Source organism: Camelina sativa, chromosome 5 (assembly GCF_000633955.1).
Source record: "Camelina sativa cultivar DH55 chromosome 5, Cs, whole genome shotgun sequence".
In the NCBI taxonomy this organism is placed as follows: domain Eukaryota; kingdom Viridiplantae; phylum Streptophyta; class Magnoliopsida; order Brassicales; family Brassicaceae; genus Camelina; species Camelina sativa.
Genome location: NC_025689.1, coordinates 4,378,483 through 4,396,256, shown reverse-complemented (window position 1 = coordinate 4,396,256; position 17,774 = coordinate 4,378,483). Strand labels below are relative to the sequence as shown.

General features: G+C 35.5%; 3 protein-coding genes, 1 long non-coding RNA gene and 1 pseudogene across 5 annotated transcripts; 3 read left to right on the top strand and 2 right to left on the bottom strand.

Annotated features, from left to right (window-relative positions):
* LOC104785454 (BTB/POZ and MATH domain-containing protein 3-like) lies at nt 379–2,068 on the top strand. Its single transcript, XM_019245694.1, has 2 exons — nt 379–655; nt 1,572–2,068. The coding sequence occupies exons 1-2, from the start codon at nt 382–384 to the stop codon at nt 1,757–1,759; spliced, it is 462 nt and encodes a 153-aa protein (XP_019101239.1). The 5' UTR covers nt 379–381; the 3' UTR covers nt 1,760–2,068.
* LOC104785452 lies at nt 4,715–6,509 on the bottom strand. 2 transcript variants are annotated; one of them, XR_767363.2, is made up of 5 exons: nt 6,169–6,501; nt 5,708–5,822; nt 5,501–5,609; nt 5,214–5,358; nt 4,715–5,013 (listed from the first exon to the last, which is right to left on the bottom strand). It is a non-coding gene; the product is annotated as an uncharacterized LOC104785452 (long non-coding RNA). The 2 variants fall into 2 exon arrangements; XR_767362.2 differs by having other exon boundaries at nt 5,214–5,609; nt 6,169–6,509.
* On the top strand, nt 10,500–12,809 carry LOC104785451 (mannose-1-phosphate guanylyltransferase 1). The gene is made up of 5 exons (XM_010510671.2): nt 10,500–10,690; nt 11,215–11,359; nt 11,455–11,517; nt 11,605–11,844; nt 11,936–12,809. Exons 2-5 carry the CDS (start codon nt 11,249–11,251, stop codon nt 12,605–12,607), a joined length of 1,086 nt encoding a protein of 361 aa, XP_010508973.1. The 5' UTR covers nt 10,500–10,690; nt 11,215–11,248; the 3' UTR covers nt 12,608–12,809.
* On the top strand, nt 13,110–15,574 carry LOC104785450 (ribonuclease 2). The gene is made up of 9 exons (XM_010510670.2): nt 13,110–13,342; nt 13,562–13,590; nt 13,661–13,734; nt 13,825–13,926; nt 14,069–14,072; nt 14,309–14,400; nt 14,666–14,827; nt 15,131–15,215; nt 15,372–15,574. Exons 1-9 carry the CDS (start codon nt 13,152–13,154, stop codon nt 15,419–15,421), a joined length of 789 nt encoding a protein of 262 aa, XP_010508972.1. The 5' UTR covers nt 13,110–13,151; the 3' UTR covers nt 15,422–15,574.
* LOC104788872 lies at nt 15,866–16,350 on the bottom strand (annotated as a pseudogene).

Sequence of the window (17,774 nt, the reverse complement as noted above, 5' to 3'; positions counted from 1 at the left end):
AAAATTTGGGAAACCAAACGAACCGATACGCTTAAACCAAAGTCAATTACAATATTGGATAAACCAAAACCGATACTAACTGTCACGTAACCGAGGAAAACCATATCGCATATTCTGGTAATTTTTTTAAATTGAGTACACAATAGTCAACAGATATGCATGAATAGAAAATTAAATTCAAGTCGCTATGCATATTGAAATCATGTTTGACTATAATGTATGTTACATTTAGAAATAATGTGATGATTACGATACAAGCACGGCTTAAAGAAGAAGAAGAAGAAGAATCTATGGGCAAAAACGTCGGTGAGTCAAACAAAGCTGAAATCAAGGGGCTGCCTAAACTACGACTTCGACGATGATGTTGCNTTTTTATAGGCTATGCTTAGCTTCATCTACACTGATGTACTTCCTGATGTGCATGAAATTACTGGGTCAGCTTCTGCTAGTTCGTTCACAAACATGATACAACATCTCTTGGCAGCTGCTGATCTCTATGACCTTGCAAGGTTAAAGATATTATGTGAAGTTCTGCTTTGCGAAAAACTTGATGTTGATAATGTGGCAACAACACTTGCCCTTGCTGAACAGCACCAATTCTTCCAGCTCAAAACGTTCTGCTTAAAATTTGTTGCATCTCCAGCCAACTTGGGAGGTACGTGTTGTCATGTATATGCATGTTTTCTTGCTTCAATTGCAACAGTATTATCATGTGATGAGATAGTAGAATGTATAGGTCCTGCTTTGAATTGGTTTTACTATTAATGTGGTAAACTTTGTTTAAAGATGATGTGCTGCCATGGAGATTTTTCTCATCAGTTTACAACTTTAGCTATACCTTGACTTTAGAAAACAATGGCAATAGTAGTTGAGAGAACAAATTTATTAAACTATATATATAATCCACTAAATTTTTTAAGATTCCAAACATATCGAAACCTTGTATGCATGACCATCTACCTTTTTTGTATTATCCGGCTTATATAATGCATTTGGTGCTTGGTGCTTGTTGCTTGTTGCTTGTCAGCAATAATGATCCATTAAAGATGTTGGGTGTATTATTAATGGAAGTTTGTTGAGCTAGTATACTTGTTTAACTTTCTTGTTCTTATGTTCGATTTGTATATAGGAGACTCGATGCATGATTAGACGGCTTGAGGTTTATCATCCTCAACTAGGTGCGATAATAGTTCTTTTGGTTTTTTTTATTGACAATCTAGTTTAAAGACAATGCCTAGCCAATGGGTAAAATATGTTTTGCATTCTGGAAGATAGAGATTATATAGCACATACATGTCCTGGTCTTAATGTTGAATTTCACGTAAATGCTAGTATTCACATCTAAAGGCAGAACTTAAAACTAAATATTTCTTTCTTTCTCTAGAATTGAAACTGGTGAATTTTAGCTCACAAGACTTCCATTAATCACCCAACATCTCTTCATCGATAATATGTTTCTTTTCCAACATCACTTTTTAGCTTGTCTGTAACAGAGTGCTATCAGTTGGATGATATTATTGATGAAGAGAATCCAGGAAAACTAAAAAGTAAGTTGATGTTGTTTTGTGCAGCTGTAATGAAGTCTGAAGGGTTCAAGCACTTGAAACAGAGCTGTCCCACTTTGTTATCTGAGTTGTTGAACGCTGTTGCAGCAGCAGATAAGAGCTCGACGAGTGGACAATCGAACAAGAAAAGAAGTGCGAGCAGTGTCTTAGGGTGTGACACTACAAATATGAGGCAAGTGAGAAGGAGGACATAGGATTCAATCCAAATGATAGTAGTAAGCTTTCCTCGCGCCTTGTTTTGACAGTTTCAAATGAACTCTGGTGCTACTTTACTGATCTGGAAGCAAAGCATAAACCAAGTTTGGTTTGCTCAACCTCGTTATTGTAATGAATAATTATTGTTCGTAGTATGTCAACAGTAGTGTAAAGCTTTTAGGCAATAGACATCTGATTACTTTTCAGTAAGTATCTTGTCTTTGTCTTTGAATTCTCTTCAGTTTTAGAGCTGTTTCCGTGTTTGTAGAAAAAAAAGCTTATTATATATATATAATTGAATCGTAAAACCGTTTTCCCATAATCATAATGAAGTCGTAATTTTGTAGAGACATGAAATATGACTGAACCAAACTGTGTCTGTCGAACGTTTATATCTATGTGACAAAAGAAAGTTCAATTCAAACCCCTAAAGACGTTCTAAATTGCTACGATTCTCTTAAGAAAAATTTGGGAAACCAAACGAACCGATACGCTTAAACCAAAGTCAATTACAATATTGGATAAACCAAAACCGATACTAACTGTCACGTAACCGAGGAAAACCATATCGCATATTCTGGTAATTTTTTTAAATTGAGTACACAATAGTCAACAGATATGCATGAATAGAAAATTAAATTCAAGTCGCTATGCATATTGAAATCATGTTTGACTATAATGTATGTTACATTTAGAAATAATGTGATGATTACGATACAAGCACGGCTTAAAGAAGAAGAAGAAGAAGAATCTATGGGCAAAAACGTCGGTGAGTCAAACAAAGCTGAAATCAAGGGGCTGCCTAAACTACGACTTCGACGATGATGTTGCTTCGGTATCTTTCCACAACTTCTCTTTTCGTGACCCTTTTCACTTCTTTACTTCAAATTAACCAAAAAAATTATATTGTATAATAAACTAAAGTATTGTTAGTTTGTTAGACCATCATTAGTGGTGAGTACTCCTTAAGTTACTCTCATATTAATTAATTATATAATTAATACTAAATTAATTAAAGCAATCCTAAAAGAATTTAAGCAAAATCACTCTATTACTAGAGAACTCCAAAGAAGGTTACTCAAGCATTTAAATAATAATTTTTTAATTTGTGTTTATTAATTATCAAACTTTAATTATCTAAAATGATAAAACAATTATTTAAATTTTTTATATTACATNCTTTTGGTTTTTTTTATTGACAATCTAGTTTAAAGACAATGCCTAGCCAATGGGTAAAATATGTTTTGCATTCTGGAAGATAGAGATTATATAGCACATACATGTCCTGGTCTTAATGTTGAATTTCACGTAAATGCTAGTATTCACATCTAAAGGCAGAACTTAAAACTAAATATTTCTTTCTTTCTCTAGAATTGAAACTGGTGAATTTTAGCTCACAAGACTTCCATTAATCACCCAACATCTCTTCATCGATAATATGTTTCTTTTCCAACATCACTTTTTAGCTTGTCTGTAACAGAGTGCTATCAGTTGGATGATATTATTGATGAAGAGAATCCAGGAAAACTAAAAAGTAAGTTGATGTTGTTTTGTGCAGCTGTAATGAAGTCTGAAGGGTTCAAGCACTTGAAACAGAGCTGTCCCACTTTGTTATCTGAGTTGTTGAACGCTGTTGCAGCAGCAGATAAGAGCTCGACGAGTGGACAATCGAACAAGAAAAGAAGTGCGAGCAGTGTCTTAGGGTGTGACACTACAAATATGAGGCAAGTGAGAAGGAGGACATAGGATTCAATCCAAATGATAGTAGTAAGCTTTCCTCGCGCCTTGTTTTGACAGTTTCAAATGAACTCTGGTGCTACTTTACTGATCTGGAAGCAAAGCATAAACCAAGTTTGGTTTGCTCAACCTCGTTATTGTAATGAATAATTATTGTTCGTAGTATGTCAACAGTAGTGTAAAGCTTTTAGGCAATAGACATCTGATTACTTTTCAGTAAGTATCTTGTCTTTGTCTTTGAATTCTCTTCAGTTTTAGAGCTGTTTCCGTGTTTGTAGAAAAAAAAGCTTATTATATATATATAATTGAATCGTAAAACCGTTTTCCCATAATCATAATGAAGTCGTAATTTTGTAGAGACATGAAATATGACTGAACCAAACTGTGTCTGTCGAACGTTTATATCTATGTGACAAAAGAAAGTTCAATTCAAACCCCTAAAGACGTTCTAAATTGCTACGATTCTCTTAAGAAAAATTTGGGAAACCAAACGAACCGATACGCTTAAACCAAAGTCAATTACAATATTGGATAAACCAAAACCGATACTAACTGTCACGTAACCGAGGAAAACCATATCGCATATTCTGGTAATTTTTTTAAATTGAGTACACAATAGTCAACAGATATGCATGAATAGAAAATTAAATTCAAGTCGCTATGCATATTGAAATCATGTTTGACTATAATGTATGTTACATTTAGAAATAATGTGATGATTACGATACAAGCACGGCTTAAAGAAGAAGAAGAAGAAGAATCTATGGGCAAAAACGTCGGTGAGTCAAACAAAGCTGAAATCAAGGGGCTGCCTAAACTACGACTTCGACGATGATGTTGCTTCGGTATCTTTCCACAACTTCTCTTTTCGTGACCCTTTTCACTTCTTTACTTCAAATTAACCAAAAAAATTATATTGTATAATAAACTAAAGTATTGTTAGTTTGTTAGACCATCATTAGTGGTGAGTACTCCTTAAGTTACTCTCATATTAATTAATTATATAATTAATACTAAATTAATTAAAGCAATCCTAAAAGAATTTAAGCAAAATCACTCTATTACTAGAGAACTCCAAAGAAGGTTACTCAAGCATTTAAATAATAATTTTTTAATTTGTGTTTATTAATTATCAAACTTTAATTATCTAAAATGATAAAACAATTATTTAAATTTTTTATATTACATAAAACAGAAAACAATTAAATTTTACAAACTTTGGAACACCAAAACTTTCATTTTTTGATGTCTACTTTAAATGTTTCTGAAACACCAAAACTTTCATTTTCTGAGTGAACTGTTCTAAGACAAAGTATATCGGAACTAGCAATATGTACAAAAGTATTACCAAGACTTCGGTTATTGATGCCAACAAGCTCGATCCCTTCTATTCCAAGAACACGACCCATTTCTTGATAGATTGTTGCAAAAACTTGTTGGCTGCAGGGTAAAATTTCCTTCTCAGCATCACTGCACCGAGCTCTGTTGCACTTGCATCACCACTCCTAACTTGCTCCTTCAGATTATTAGAAACATAGAATCCAGATTTGATCAGTTTAACAAAAAAAGTTGGGCAAGCATGGCTACTTAAATCAGTCCAATGTTCATAATATCCAGATTTATCATGTTAGAGATATCAATTATTTCTTCAATTTTGTTTACTACCACAAAGGTTACTACTTGGATCACATTTAAATAGTTGTGAATGCAAAATACCTGCAATTCTTTAGCAGAGAGGTCAAGTTCTCTACACACAAGTTAACAGTCACATCAAGTTCTTCAAAGTCGGTGTTATATCGAATTTGGGATACACATTGCTACTGTTGTCGAAATCACCATACAAGAAATCACTACAGTCCAACTAAACACACACACAAATCTCAAAGACCAAAGCTCTTGAATTTGTTAACAAAAGGCAAAACAACTGCATCACATAAAACTAGAATCCTAATTCAACAAAGGAAACAACCAACAAAATAAAGTACTGAGAAACAGTGAATTACCTGGAGCTTGTGCTGATGAAGTATTGAAAAGACAAGTAAAAGAAACCAGTAGACACAACAAAAGCAGCGAGATTCTCACCATCTCCTACTCAGAGTCTCAGACCCAACACTTCGTAACAGTTTCAACACATAAATGGCGTTACAAAACAAAGGAAAAACATTCAAACATGCTAAGGCCACACTAGTAAACACAAACACATATGTTACCTGCAAAACGAACCAGTAGTTGGCAACACTAACAGGCCCTACAAGAACACTCTCGAGAAGCTGATCATAAGTCTCATCTTCTGCGGAGCCTACATAGATCGTTTCCATTCCAAATCTGTACCAAAAGCAAAGCTGAGGTCTAAGTACTGAACAAACCTAATGTTATCATAGCTTTACACCATACATTACAAACAATCATACAAAATACTAATCAAAGGCGAGACCTTTGTGCAAATTGATCAATCCCAACTAATAAGACATCATGACTTCTACAAGTATACCCAAAATCCCAAAGTTTCAATCTTTATATTGGTATCACAAATCATAATCAAGCATGAATCTGATATAGGAATAAGGGTAGATCACAATCAGTAAGAAGAATACTAAAACCCTCAATTTACAAAACCAAGCAAAATCATCAATTTTTCAAATTCTGGGGAAGAAAAGGAGAAACTTTTTACCGTCTTTGACAGAGTTCAAACACTCGTAAGAGGGAACTTGGCCGATGAAGCCGAGATAGTTTTCCTGAACGCCGAATCTGTGAGTAAATCAATTGAATTTTTGCGGTCTCTAGATGAATTGGTTTCGATTCGCTGTTTGGATCGACAGAGAAGAGAGAGAGATGGTCGAGGAAGAAAGAGAGAAGAAAATGGAGAAAAAAAATTTCTTTTTTATATTTACGCATCAATGAATCAGAATATGCCACGTAGCGTTGCTATTACCGTTCCTTAATTCCTTCCCAGGGAATCGATTCTCTTCTAAATCGACTAAAAAAAAGTTTTTTATTAAATTTTTGGGCCCCAATTATAAGAGAAACTATGAGAGAATTCCCCAGTAATGATGCTTTTACAATGTGTGTGTGTGCAATTGTGCATATGGGGTCACCGCGGGTCTCTGCGTTAGCGGCGCGTTTGATGGTGGCGTGTATATGTCAAAAATACTGAAATAGAATATGCTTTTAACCGTTACATCTGCGGTTCTTTATTCCTTTTCTTTTTCTTTCCCCTTCCTAATTTAATACCTTAAATAGCTTTTTATTCAATATTACGTTATGATATACTGTAATGTTGTACCGTATCATGTATGTAGTATATATGTCAACGAGTAAACTAATAAAAATTCTTTAAACTAATACTATAACTGAATTCTAATATAGTCTTAAATCTTTTATTCACATCAGGTACCAAAAATATATGTATCAAAACCGGTCCAATACCAGAACATATTTGATGATCTAAACAAACAGACAAATCAGCTTCTTTACATTAGTTAATATATATGCGCCACTGTGTCTGTCTTAAAAAAGAAATAAAGGTAATCAGAATAAGAAAAATCGAAGGTAGTTTGTCGGTGTCACGTGGGGGAAGAGAGCATGTGAAAACAAACCAATCAATAATTGGAAAAAAATAAACTGTGAATCATTTATCATGTGATGGATCTGATTAGGTATATTCTTTCGAGCTCGTTTAGTGTTCACAGCCTCTGGTACGCAGCTTAGCTCTTCTTATCCTAACGATTGGCCCCCATAACAGAGACATTACACTATAGTACAATTCGAATGCGTTTCTAAAACTACTACTCCATACTCAAAATCGAATCTTGGAGATTCTTTTTTTTTTTAAATGTGATTATTCAATTGCTAGATTACTAGCTAGAAGCCAAGTTTCTTAAAGTTCTAGATGATTTGACTACTAATGACATTTTTTACCAAACTAATGACATTTTTTTAATTATATACGAGACAATATAAATATCTCGTCTGATGTCGAAATGTTACACCAGACCTTACCCACATAGATATATCGAAAAGTTAGTTTGTGGGAAGCAAAACTAACTAACAAAACAACATTCTCAATTCGACAAAAGAAACGTAAGTTTAATAAAAAAATATCTACAGAAATTTTTTATGATGATACAACAATGAACAATCATTCGTTAAAACCACAACCATTCAACGAAATGTAGCTTTTGTGTGATATGGGGTGATTGTGATCAATATTTAAAATGTATAAATTTTTTTATGTTGATATAACAATCATTCGTTAAAACCACAATAATTCACAACATTAGCTTAGATCATATAAAAGGTTTAAGTAATAACGTTACGGGACTAATAATGGCTTGCAACTTCAGCTTGGGTTCTTGGCATAAGAGTTCCTACTTTCAACTCCATTTTTTCGTTTCAATAATATGCTGAGATTGATGTATCATAAATTGTACTCATCAATGCAATGTCATATTCGTCTCCTATGTATGTGGGTTCCTATCTCTCTCAGTCTCGTCATCCCACTCCCACTTGGGCATGTGGACTTATATATTTGTAAATCGGCTGGTTAACACTACTAGCTATATGAATCCTCTCAATGTCGTCGATCAGGAGTGATCAGACTACTGACCTAAGAATGTTCGTTCATAACAGTATTTTATTGGTAAACAAAAAAAGTGTCTAGTAATTTTAATAAGTCCCTTCAAAAACACACACACATTCGTTGATTAATTTCTTGTTAGCATTTACAATTGCAAAATCATACTCCCTCTATTTTAAAATATTTATAAGGGTGTATTGATACAATGATTTTGGAGGATTTTATGTGATATAGAAAATTTGTAATTTTGATAGATTTTAGGGAAGTTGATATGATTTATGGTAAAATTCTACCAAATCCCACCTAAAACCATGAGATTTGGATTTCTGTATTTTTAACTAACCAAATCCTCTCAAATCCTCTCAAATCCTACAGAATCCTTAAAACTTATTAAAATCTTTTTTTTTGGACAACAAGATGCTTTCATTCAATAAATCAAAGCAAATACAAAGGGAGAGATTCAAAGATCTCAAAGTTTAGACTGAAACAAAGGTTACAAAGAAGGGCATTCCCCAATGCCATAAAATAGTAGATAGATAAAATCAAGCTAGAGTCCATGAGAGCTATGAAACAGTCACTAAGGAGCGGCTTGAAACATGTGAGATCACGGTAGTTCGATTGATCATCCTCGAGAAACTCGGCGGATGACAAGATAGTCACGGTCGATAGACAAAGTGACGTTAAGAGCAAATCCATAGCCAGTACACTCACCGGAGCGAGGGGCACTACCAAGAGCACCACATTGGCAAGAATTCGGTAGACCAAGGTTTGGTGGTCAAGGGTAGAGTGCTTTAACATCCAAAGCGGAGGGTCAGGAGCAAACTGGTGACACCAGGCATAACTTCGATAATAAACAATCCGAGTGGTGAAGATGGTGCTGAAGAAAATTTGCTTGAAATCGTCGGATGTAAGAGTGGAATAACAGGGCATAAGACCATAAGACTTCAAGGTTTTAACATCGGACCATACAAGTGGGACAAGATCCAAGACTAGCCAAGGATTAGGCTTGGTATGGTGGGTTGATAATAACACCCAAATGGTGCGGGTGAAGGGATGATGTTGAGAACTAGAAACGCTAGTTAGCATAGGAATAAGCGGGTTGTGGTTCTTCCAGTTAACAAACGAAATCACGACTTGAGCAGAGGCCAGGGATCTCCCATATTCTATGTTACTACTAATCATTCTAGTTAAATGGATTCTCAGATGCAGTCTTCGGACATTGAGTTCAACCAAAGAAACTAAGAAATGATTAATAGTTATCATAGGGATAGAAAGAGTAGACCTGGGGTATTGGAAGATGGGTAAGACTATTTGGGATTGTTGCAATCCGAATGCAAGTCCTGAGCTCATCCGCAGAGATCCAAAGGACTTTGGGAATGGCCAGGGGAGTTGCCATGGGTCTACCAAGCTCGTACTGTGATAGATCTTAGATACGGGAGTCCACAGGCGGAGGTAAGTCGCATCTCGGGAAGATTCCTTGCCAACCATCAACTCGGAAGCCGTGGAGGGAAAGGGAGCTTCAGGGGCGAAACACGATCCAGATCGGGAAAGATAGAGACACAGGGACTGTTGGGCCGTCGACGGTAAGGCTGGGCGAGAGTAGGTGAGGATGGGGTTCGCCGAAACCCAGATCCTCCTGTAGCGGTACAAAGACAAGCCTTCGTCTAGATCTAGGGTGGTTGAAGAGGTTTGGTCGGGACACAAAAGGACAGAACAAAAGGGAAAAAAAGAAAGCAGAGAGAAACTAAGGGGATAGAAGAGGTAGAAAATGAGCGGATGGACAGAGAGATCCCGACGCTGGCGAGCCGGAGCTCTACCGGCGTCGGAAAGAGATGAAAAGGGAGGCGCCTCGGTTATCGTGCTTAAAAGAGAAAATTAGGGCGAACTCTTATCGGGTTTTAAAAATAAAACTTATTAAAATCTAAATCCATAATCTGTTTTAAATAACAGTAGATTTTAAAATAGATTTTTAAATTATCAGTTCAATAATAGTCGATTTCAGGAAACTTTTTAAAATCTATAATTGAATAACATAGGATTTGTAACTTTTACACAATGCATATGAAGATTTTACCAAAAAACATGCATATAAAAAAATAATTACCTTTAAAAATAAAACTGTATAATATTAAATTAGAAATTAATATAAAAATTACATAGAAACTTGTATTATAAAATTAAAATACTTCTCTAAATATCGTATATTATCGGAGGGAGTATATTTTTATATTATCAAAGAAGACCCTTAATTAGAGTGCAAGCGTCTCCTCGGAACCTTTATTTAAATTTACTTCCTTCAACAGAAACAAAAAGTCAAAACTTCAACACGCAAAAAATAATACAATCAAGATTGGTTTCTATATATATATTAAAGTTCTAATTTTTATTTTGGTTAATAAATACGCACTCTGTTTTTTTCTTCTTCTAATTATCAATGGTGTGTATATAAACGAAAGGGGTCTCTGCTTTGTAAAAAGAACTTGCCTTTCATTTTTGTTTGCCAACGACTGCTCCTTTCTTCCTTCATCACACAGCTCAGCCTGACGCTACGTTCAGGCTGATCTCTTCCATTCCCCCACCCCCAAATCTCAGATCCGGTGAGATCTCTTCCTCAAAGGTAATGCCTCTTTGTGTGATGCATGTCCCTTCATTTGAATTCTGTCGGTTGTTTATCGTTCAATTTCGATTTTTTATTTGGGGTTCAGATTCTCGAGATTTGTATTCGGTTCGTGAGTTTTGTGTGTTTGATTCGATGACACAATGTTCCAGCCATTGTGTTTAAATCTTGAAATGATGAATATTTTTCTGGGTCCGATCTGGGTTTAAGCTGAGATTTTGATTTCAGTTCATTGATTTATTGCGTGATCCGACATTCGTAATTGAGCTGCTGTTGTCTGATCAGCATCGGAATTTTGGAAAAGAACACTTTTTTTTTTTTTTGGTTATCTGATTTAGTGTTGTCTGTTGTTTGTATCCTTATGATTCTTTTGTGTTTTGGATCTGAATTGAATTGTATCTACTTTGATCAGATCTAATTTGCTGTATAGCCTGTTGTTTCTTGTGGGTGTTCTGTATCTACCAATGTTTTGTCACCAGTCATAATTTATCTTTGTTAAGATCTGACGTATTGGGATTTTGCAGGTAAAAAGAAGAAGTTAAGAAGAGCATCATCAAGATGAAGGCACTCATTCTTGTTGGAGGTTTCGGAACTCGTTTGAGGCCATTGACTCTCAGTTTCCCTAAGCCCCTTGTTGATTTTGCTAATAAACCCATGATCCTTCATCAGGTAACATTAGTCAGCTTCTTTGACTCCCTTGTTCCAAGTTATATATGATCTCATGAATCTTGTTTTTAAACCGAGGCTTGTATTCTTTTGTGTAGATAGAGGCTCTTAAGGCAGTTGGAGTTGATGAAGTTGTTTTAGCCATCAATTACCAGCCAGAGGTGAGATAGAGATTCTCTTCTATCTCCTAACTCTTCTTTGCAGCTATTTTTTGTTTGTATTTACCATTTTTGCTCTGTTTCGATTAGGTGATGCTGAACTTCTTGAAAGACTTTGAAACGAAGCTAGAAATCAAAATCACTTGCTCACAGGAGACTGAGCCACTAGGTACAGCTGGTCCTCTGGCTCTAGCGAGAGACAAATTGGTTGACGGTTCGGGAGAGCCTTTCTTTGTGCTTAACAGTGATGTGATTAGTGAGTACCCACTTAAAGAAATGCTTGAGTTTCACAAAACTCACGGTGGGGAAGCTTCCATAATGGTGACAAAGGTGAGACTATCGAACCTAATACTCTATGTCCAATTATGGTATAGTATGTTTATGCATCTAATGGTGGACTTGCATGTATATTTGGTTATAGGTGGATGAACCGTCGAAATATGGAGTGGTTGTTATGGAAGAAAGTACAGGAAAAGTTGAGAAGTTTGTGGAAAAGCCAAAACTGTATGTAGGTAACAAGATCAACGCTGGGATTTATCTTCTAAACCCATCAGTTCTTGATAAGATTGAGCTAAGACCAACTTCGATCGAAAAAGAGACTTTCCCTAAGATTGCAGCAGCTCAAGGGCTCTATGCGATGGTGCTACCAGGGTTTTGGATGGACATTGGGCAACCCCGTGACTACATAACGGGTTTGAGACTCTACTTAGACTCTCTGAGAAAGAAGTCACCAGCCAAATTAACAAGTGGTCCACACATTGTTGGGAACGTTCTTGTTGATGAAACCGCCAAGATTGGGGAAGGATGTTTGATTGGACCAGACGTAGCCATTGGTCCAGGCTGCATTGTTGAGTCAGGAGTAAGACTCTCACGCTGCACTGTCATGCGTGGGGTGCGCATCAAGAAGCACGCGTGTATCTCAAGCAGTATCATCGGGTGGCACTCAACAGTTGGACAATGGGCAAGAATTGAGAACATGACCATCCTCGGGGAAGATGTTCACGTTAGCGACGAGATTTATAGCAACGGTGGAGTTGTGTTGCCACACAAGGAGATCAAAACAAACATCTTGAAGCCAGAGATAGTGATGTGAAAACAAAATGTGTTATTACTATGATTATTATTATGTGTCTTTCTTTCTTCTCTCTCAGCTTTTGCTTTTTAATTCTTCTTAATTTGGCTTTTTGAATAAGCATCAAACCAAAACGCTGTATATCTTTGTTAGGGTCATTTGGTGTTTTTGTTTCTATTTTTTTTTTTTGTAACTTATCAAAAAAAAAAACCACATTGTCTCATTGATTTTGAGATACTTTTGATTGAATATTTCATTCATTATGAAAGCTTTCTCTGAACAATTCCAAATTCAATAGGTGACACAATAACATGGGTTTTGTTTATGGGACCATTCAGATAAGAGAAACAGGACCATTAAGAACCGTAGAAGACTTGTTTTAGGTAACGGTTAATTTCTCAAAGATCCCAATCCAATGGGTTTATCTAGGCCGAATCTAAGGTGAAGAGGAATATTCGTTGAATGTGAAAAGACTAAAGTACCCTTGATTTCCCTCCACATAAACAGTAAACCGGAGAGCTAAATTAAAAATTACGGTTTCGATTCCAAAATTAGAAAAGAGTCGATGGCGTCGCGTACATGTCTTCTCTTCCTTCTCGTTGCGTTTCTCGCCGGAGCACTTGCCGGAGACGTCATTGAAGTCAATAGATCTCAGAATCAGAGGGAGTTCGATTACTTCGCTCTCTCTCTTCAGTGGCCTGGAACCTACTGCCGCGCTACTCGTCATTGCTGCTCCAAAAACGCTTGCTGCAGAGGGTAAAAGCTTCCTCGATCTTTTCTAATCTCAGATTGAAATTTTTCCTTTTTTTTGTCGTGTAGCTGAGGATCTGAATTCAATTAGTGTTTGATCAGAACAATAGAGATTACTATTAGATTTGATAAATCTGAAATCTCGATTGAAGTTTTAGTTATAAAGATTTGGATTTTGAGTTTGCTTCTCTAAACTAACTTATGTGTTTCTTTTTTTTTTTCCAGCTCTGATTCTCCAACTCAGTTCACCATCCGTAAGTTAAAACTCTTTTCAATCTTTTGTTTCAGTTTCAGGACTCAATGTGTTTGTGTGTGTGTTTGTAGATGGGTTATGGCCTGACTATAACGATGGTTCATGGCCTTCTTGTTGTTATCGATCTGACTTTAATGAGAAGGAGGTACAAAAATTGGTCCTTGTTCAATATACAAAGTTCATGTCTTTATTATATCTTAGGAGAAGTTTCTGAAAAAGAAGAATGTTTTTGTAGATCTCAACGTTGAAGGATGGTCTTGACAAGTACTGGCCTAGTCTTAGTTGTGGTTCTCCATCAAACTGTCATGGTGGAAAAGGGTCCTTTTGGGGCCATGAGGTTATTTTTTTTCTTTCACTTCTATTAGACACGGATAGGTGTTTTCCATCTCCCGTAACCTTTTCTTTCAGTCTTCACCAAAACTAACTGAGTTTTCCTTTGTTGGTTTATTATGTATCTCTTTTGCAATACACGCTGGCAGTGGGGTAATTATTTTCAATCTTTTTACTTCTTTAAATTTGAATTTTTCTTTTAATTTCCTTCCACATAGTTTTATATAAGAGTTTGATTCATTGGTGTTACTAGAGAGCTCCATGCTTAAACTTAGAACCTTTTGCTCAACAGTGTGTATAGTTAGCACAATATGTTCTGGTTTGATTTTGCTGATTCGATAATATAGGTTCTTTCTCTAACGATTGTGCTGATAATTTCTTATTTTCAGAGAAACATGGGACTTGTTCTTCTCCTGTTTTTCGTGATGAGTATAATTACTTTCTTGCCACGCTTAATCTCTACTTGAAGTATAATCTCACGGTAAGTGTTCACAGAGTTTAGTTTATGCTGTGATATGATGCATAGTGGACTGGTTAAATAAGAAAGTTGGGTATACACAAGAGTTAATTTTGCTTGCATACTTGTGCAATGGAGTTTTTCTTTATGATGTATGATCATGCATGATGCATCTTATATTTACTCTGTTCTGTCAGTTTATCAGTTTGTGAAGCCACTTTTGTACTTTTTTATTGGATAAGTTCTTAATGCCAGTTTACAATCTCTGCATCTTGTAAATATGGAATAGGATGTCCTTTATAAAGCTGGCTATGTTGCTTCCAACAGCGAAAAGTATCCTCTAGGAGGTATCGTAACAGCCATTCAGAATGCATTTCATATCAACCCTGAAGTGCAATGCAAAAGAGATGCAATCGATGAAATACGTATATGCTTCTACAAGGATTTTAAGGTCTGTTTCTGACATCTCTTTCATCTTAGGTTGTTGATTTCCTTTTGAAAGTCTTAGGTCTTGTTTTAGTATTATAATTCATAAAGAACCCATTATAAGAAAACTCAAATATCTTGTGTCCAAGCGTTGTGAAATCTGTCAAACAAACTCGTAAAACCATATGTAGAAAATTGTTTGGTTTCGTAAGATTTGCTGATCATTGACATTATTATTGCTTTGCCTGGTTTAGAGTCGAAGTATTTTGCTACATTCTGAGAATGACACCAGTTTCTGACAGTGTATTTATTTATTTCATGACTACAGCCCAGGGACTGTGTTGGTTCAAAAGATTTGACATCGAGAAAATCATGTCCCAAGTACGTCAGTTTGCCGGAATACACGCCATTGGGTAAGTAAATTTCAAAGAACGTAAACCATTTTTTCATATCTTGAACGAGGCATATATAATTGCAAGTAGTGTGGATTCCTGATTAGTTGGACAAGAGCATTAGATAAGTGATGGATATATGATAAAATGATAAGACATATATTTTGTGTTATGCAGATGGTGAGGCTATGGTTCTGAAGATGCCAACAGATAGAGAAGCTCTATGAATGGGAGCCTTGTTATTTACTTAGAGGCAATACATTACTTGTCTCTGATGTTGTACTTTTACAGCCAAACCTATAAACAATGAATAAAGATTGGCTTATTATCGTCTTATTTGATATGAATCATATTACTGATAAATCAAGTTTCTTTCTAACGATGGAAATATCAGACAGGTCCATAAGAAGATTCAAATTTTGCTCTGTTTTATGGAATGAAAACTATAAAATTTGGTTTAGGGAGAATTTTCAAAATAGTTTAAATGTACATCAAAAACAGATCACTGTGATTTGTTTAGGTTTAGAGGATGTGGAGAACGATGCCGCGATGCCTGAATACGCCACAGCGGTGTGGTAGGACATGACTATGTAGATATGTACAACGATTAGATGGGATAGAAGAATACAGAAAATTAAGTAAAATAAAACCCAAAACTGATAGTTTTTGTATTACGTACTACAATCGTAATCCCTTAGTTCCCAAGACAACTCTAGAGTTCCTCTATCGACGACACATCGATCACTGTTGAAACCGACGAGACGGGCTGCACCAGAGAACTTGCCATTCGTTGGCAATCGAACCTTTGCCCGACCTATCACAACAGATCCATTTGATGTTGCAGGATCTATACAAGAATATTTTCTAAGCAAAATTCTAGGTAAAGATATTTTGCTGGAAAATCTAAAGGAATCACCAACTCTGTATCATACTTCCAATAGTTGCCTTTGGAAACCCATACCTGTTTTGTGTATGGATCTTCGGGGTCCGTCCATGCAACAACTTTGTAGTGGTTAGGATGTTGCAAAAGGTTCTCGTCATCGATTGTGCATGCACGAAATATTTTCACGATTAACTTTGTTTCTATGTGATGATCAGTCTTTCTCTTCCCTTGACGAATCAGTCGAAACCTTTTATGTCGCGCTGTGTTTGTCATTTGAGAGAAAGAGCTAGTAATATTTAAGACTTTGGCTTGTCTCAAGGCTTGGAAAATTTATATTACGTTATATAGTTTGCAGCATTATCGCTTTTTTTTCTTTTCTTTCTTGGCAGAGGTGTTTCCTTTATCCTTTTATTTTCTAAAAAAATATTATATAAACAAACCCTCCGAATCCATGCCAAGTTTATCATCTCGTCAGAAAAGTAATTTAATGTTTTTAATTAGGATTTGATATATGTTATATATATATTTCTGTTTCACAAAGTGTCATTTTGATACAATGCACATAAATTAAGAAAACTATTTAAATTTCCATTTTGCCTTTTACAAATACACTATATTTTTTTATATTAATTAACTTAAATAATAAGGATAAAAAAATATATAATTTTAAAAACTGCATTGAAAACATAAAATAACACTATTTTTATAACAAAATAAAATGTCAAAATAACACTTTTTATGAAACAGAGAGTACATATATAAATATATAGAATATTTTCTTTTAAAAAAAAGGAAAAGAATAAATAAGTAAAAAAAAAGTAATTTTAATGTTTTTAATTAGGGTTCGTAATATATACACGTACTTCTTAGAATTTTGATTCGGTTTTGAACCCTAATTTTTCTTCAGAGAGGATCAATCACACTTTTGCTTTAGTCCGGCATGGCTTTCGCTGGGTGTGTACGCAGGTCAGCAACTAAGTTGGCTTCCGCATGTGGTTGAGCCCGGTATATCTCCGCCGTTGTGAACTGTCGTCCGTCTCTAGCTCTCAACCCGTCTCCGCTGCGTGCCTTCATCTCCCGTCGCGTATTTACCTCGAGGAGTGATAGTATACTTCTCTCGGAGATACGGATTCTCGACGTGATTGACTCCAAGATCCTTTCTGATTTGAAAATTGATGATCTCGATTATGTAAGTTTTATGCATCTTGCTCCTCAAGGAACATATACAAAATTGGTTTGCTTTGTTCTTAATGATTGTAGTTGTAATCAAGTTGCTGTTAAGTGTTAAGACGATATTTTTCTTTCTTTTGCGGGAGCAGCTTAAAGAGACAATTCCGGAATACTTCAGTTTCAGAATTGAAGATGATCCTTCAGATCAGTTTGTGACATTGACGACTAAGGCGCACGTTAAGGAAAATTTTAAAGTTTTAGCATTCATGCCTAGTCTTGTTGCTGATAAACCAAGTATTAAACTGATTCTAACTGTCACTGGCCAAGAAGAACGGGCTCGGCCTGGAGTTTAGCTGCACGGATTTTGGTGATCATTTTAACATAGATAATGTATCAGTTAATCATCCGGGGGAAAAGAATGATTGGCAATTCGAGTAAGCTTTGTGAATCAAAAAACACTATATAATATAAAGTGTAACGTTGTATAAATAGGCATGAGTGGAAAGGTTATAATGTTTTTGATACAG

Bases quoted from the DNA above. Each gene is read 5' to 3' on its own strand.
- LOC104785454 (XM_019245694.1), top strand. From the start codon at position 382: ATGCTTAGCTTCATCTACACTGATGTACTTCCTGATGTGCATGAAATT. The intron at 656-1,571 runs GTACGTGTTGTC...TGTTTTGTGCAG, and splicing joins ATCTCCAGCCAACTTGGGAG to CTGTAATGAAGTCTGAAGGG.
- LOC104785451 (XM_010510671.2), top strand. From the start codon at position 11,249: ATGAAGGCACTCATTCTTGTTGGAGGTTTCGGAACTCGTTTGAGGCCA. The intron at 11,360-11,454 runs GTAACATTAGTC...TCTTTTGTGTAG, and splicing joins AACCCATGATCCTTCATCAG to ATAGAGGCTCTTAAGGCAGT. The intron at 11,845-11,935 runs GTGAGACTATCG...ATTTGGTTATAG, and splicing joins CTTCCATAATGGTGACAAAG to GTGGATGAACCGTCGAAATA.
- LOC104785450 (XM_010510670.2), top strand. From the start codon at position 13,152: ATGGCGTCGCGTACATGTCTTCTCTTCCTTCTCGTTGCGTTTCTCGCC. The intron at 13,735-13,824 runs GTACAAAAATTG...ATGTTTTTGTAG, and splicing joins CTGACTTTAATGAGAAGGAG to ATCTCAACGTTGAAGGATGG. The intron at 14,401-14,665 runs GTAAGTGTTCAC...AATATGGAATAG, and splicing joins ACTTGAAGTATAATCTCACG to GATGTCCTTTATAAAGCTGG.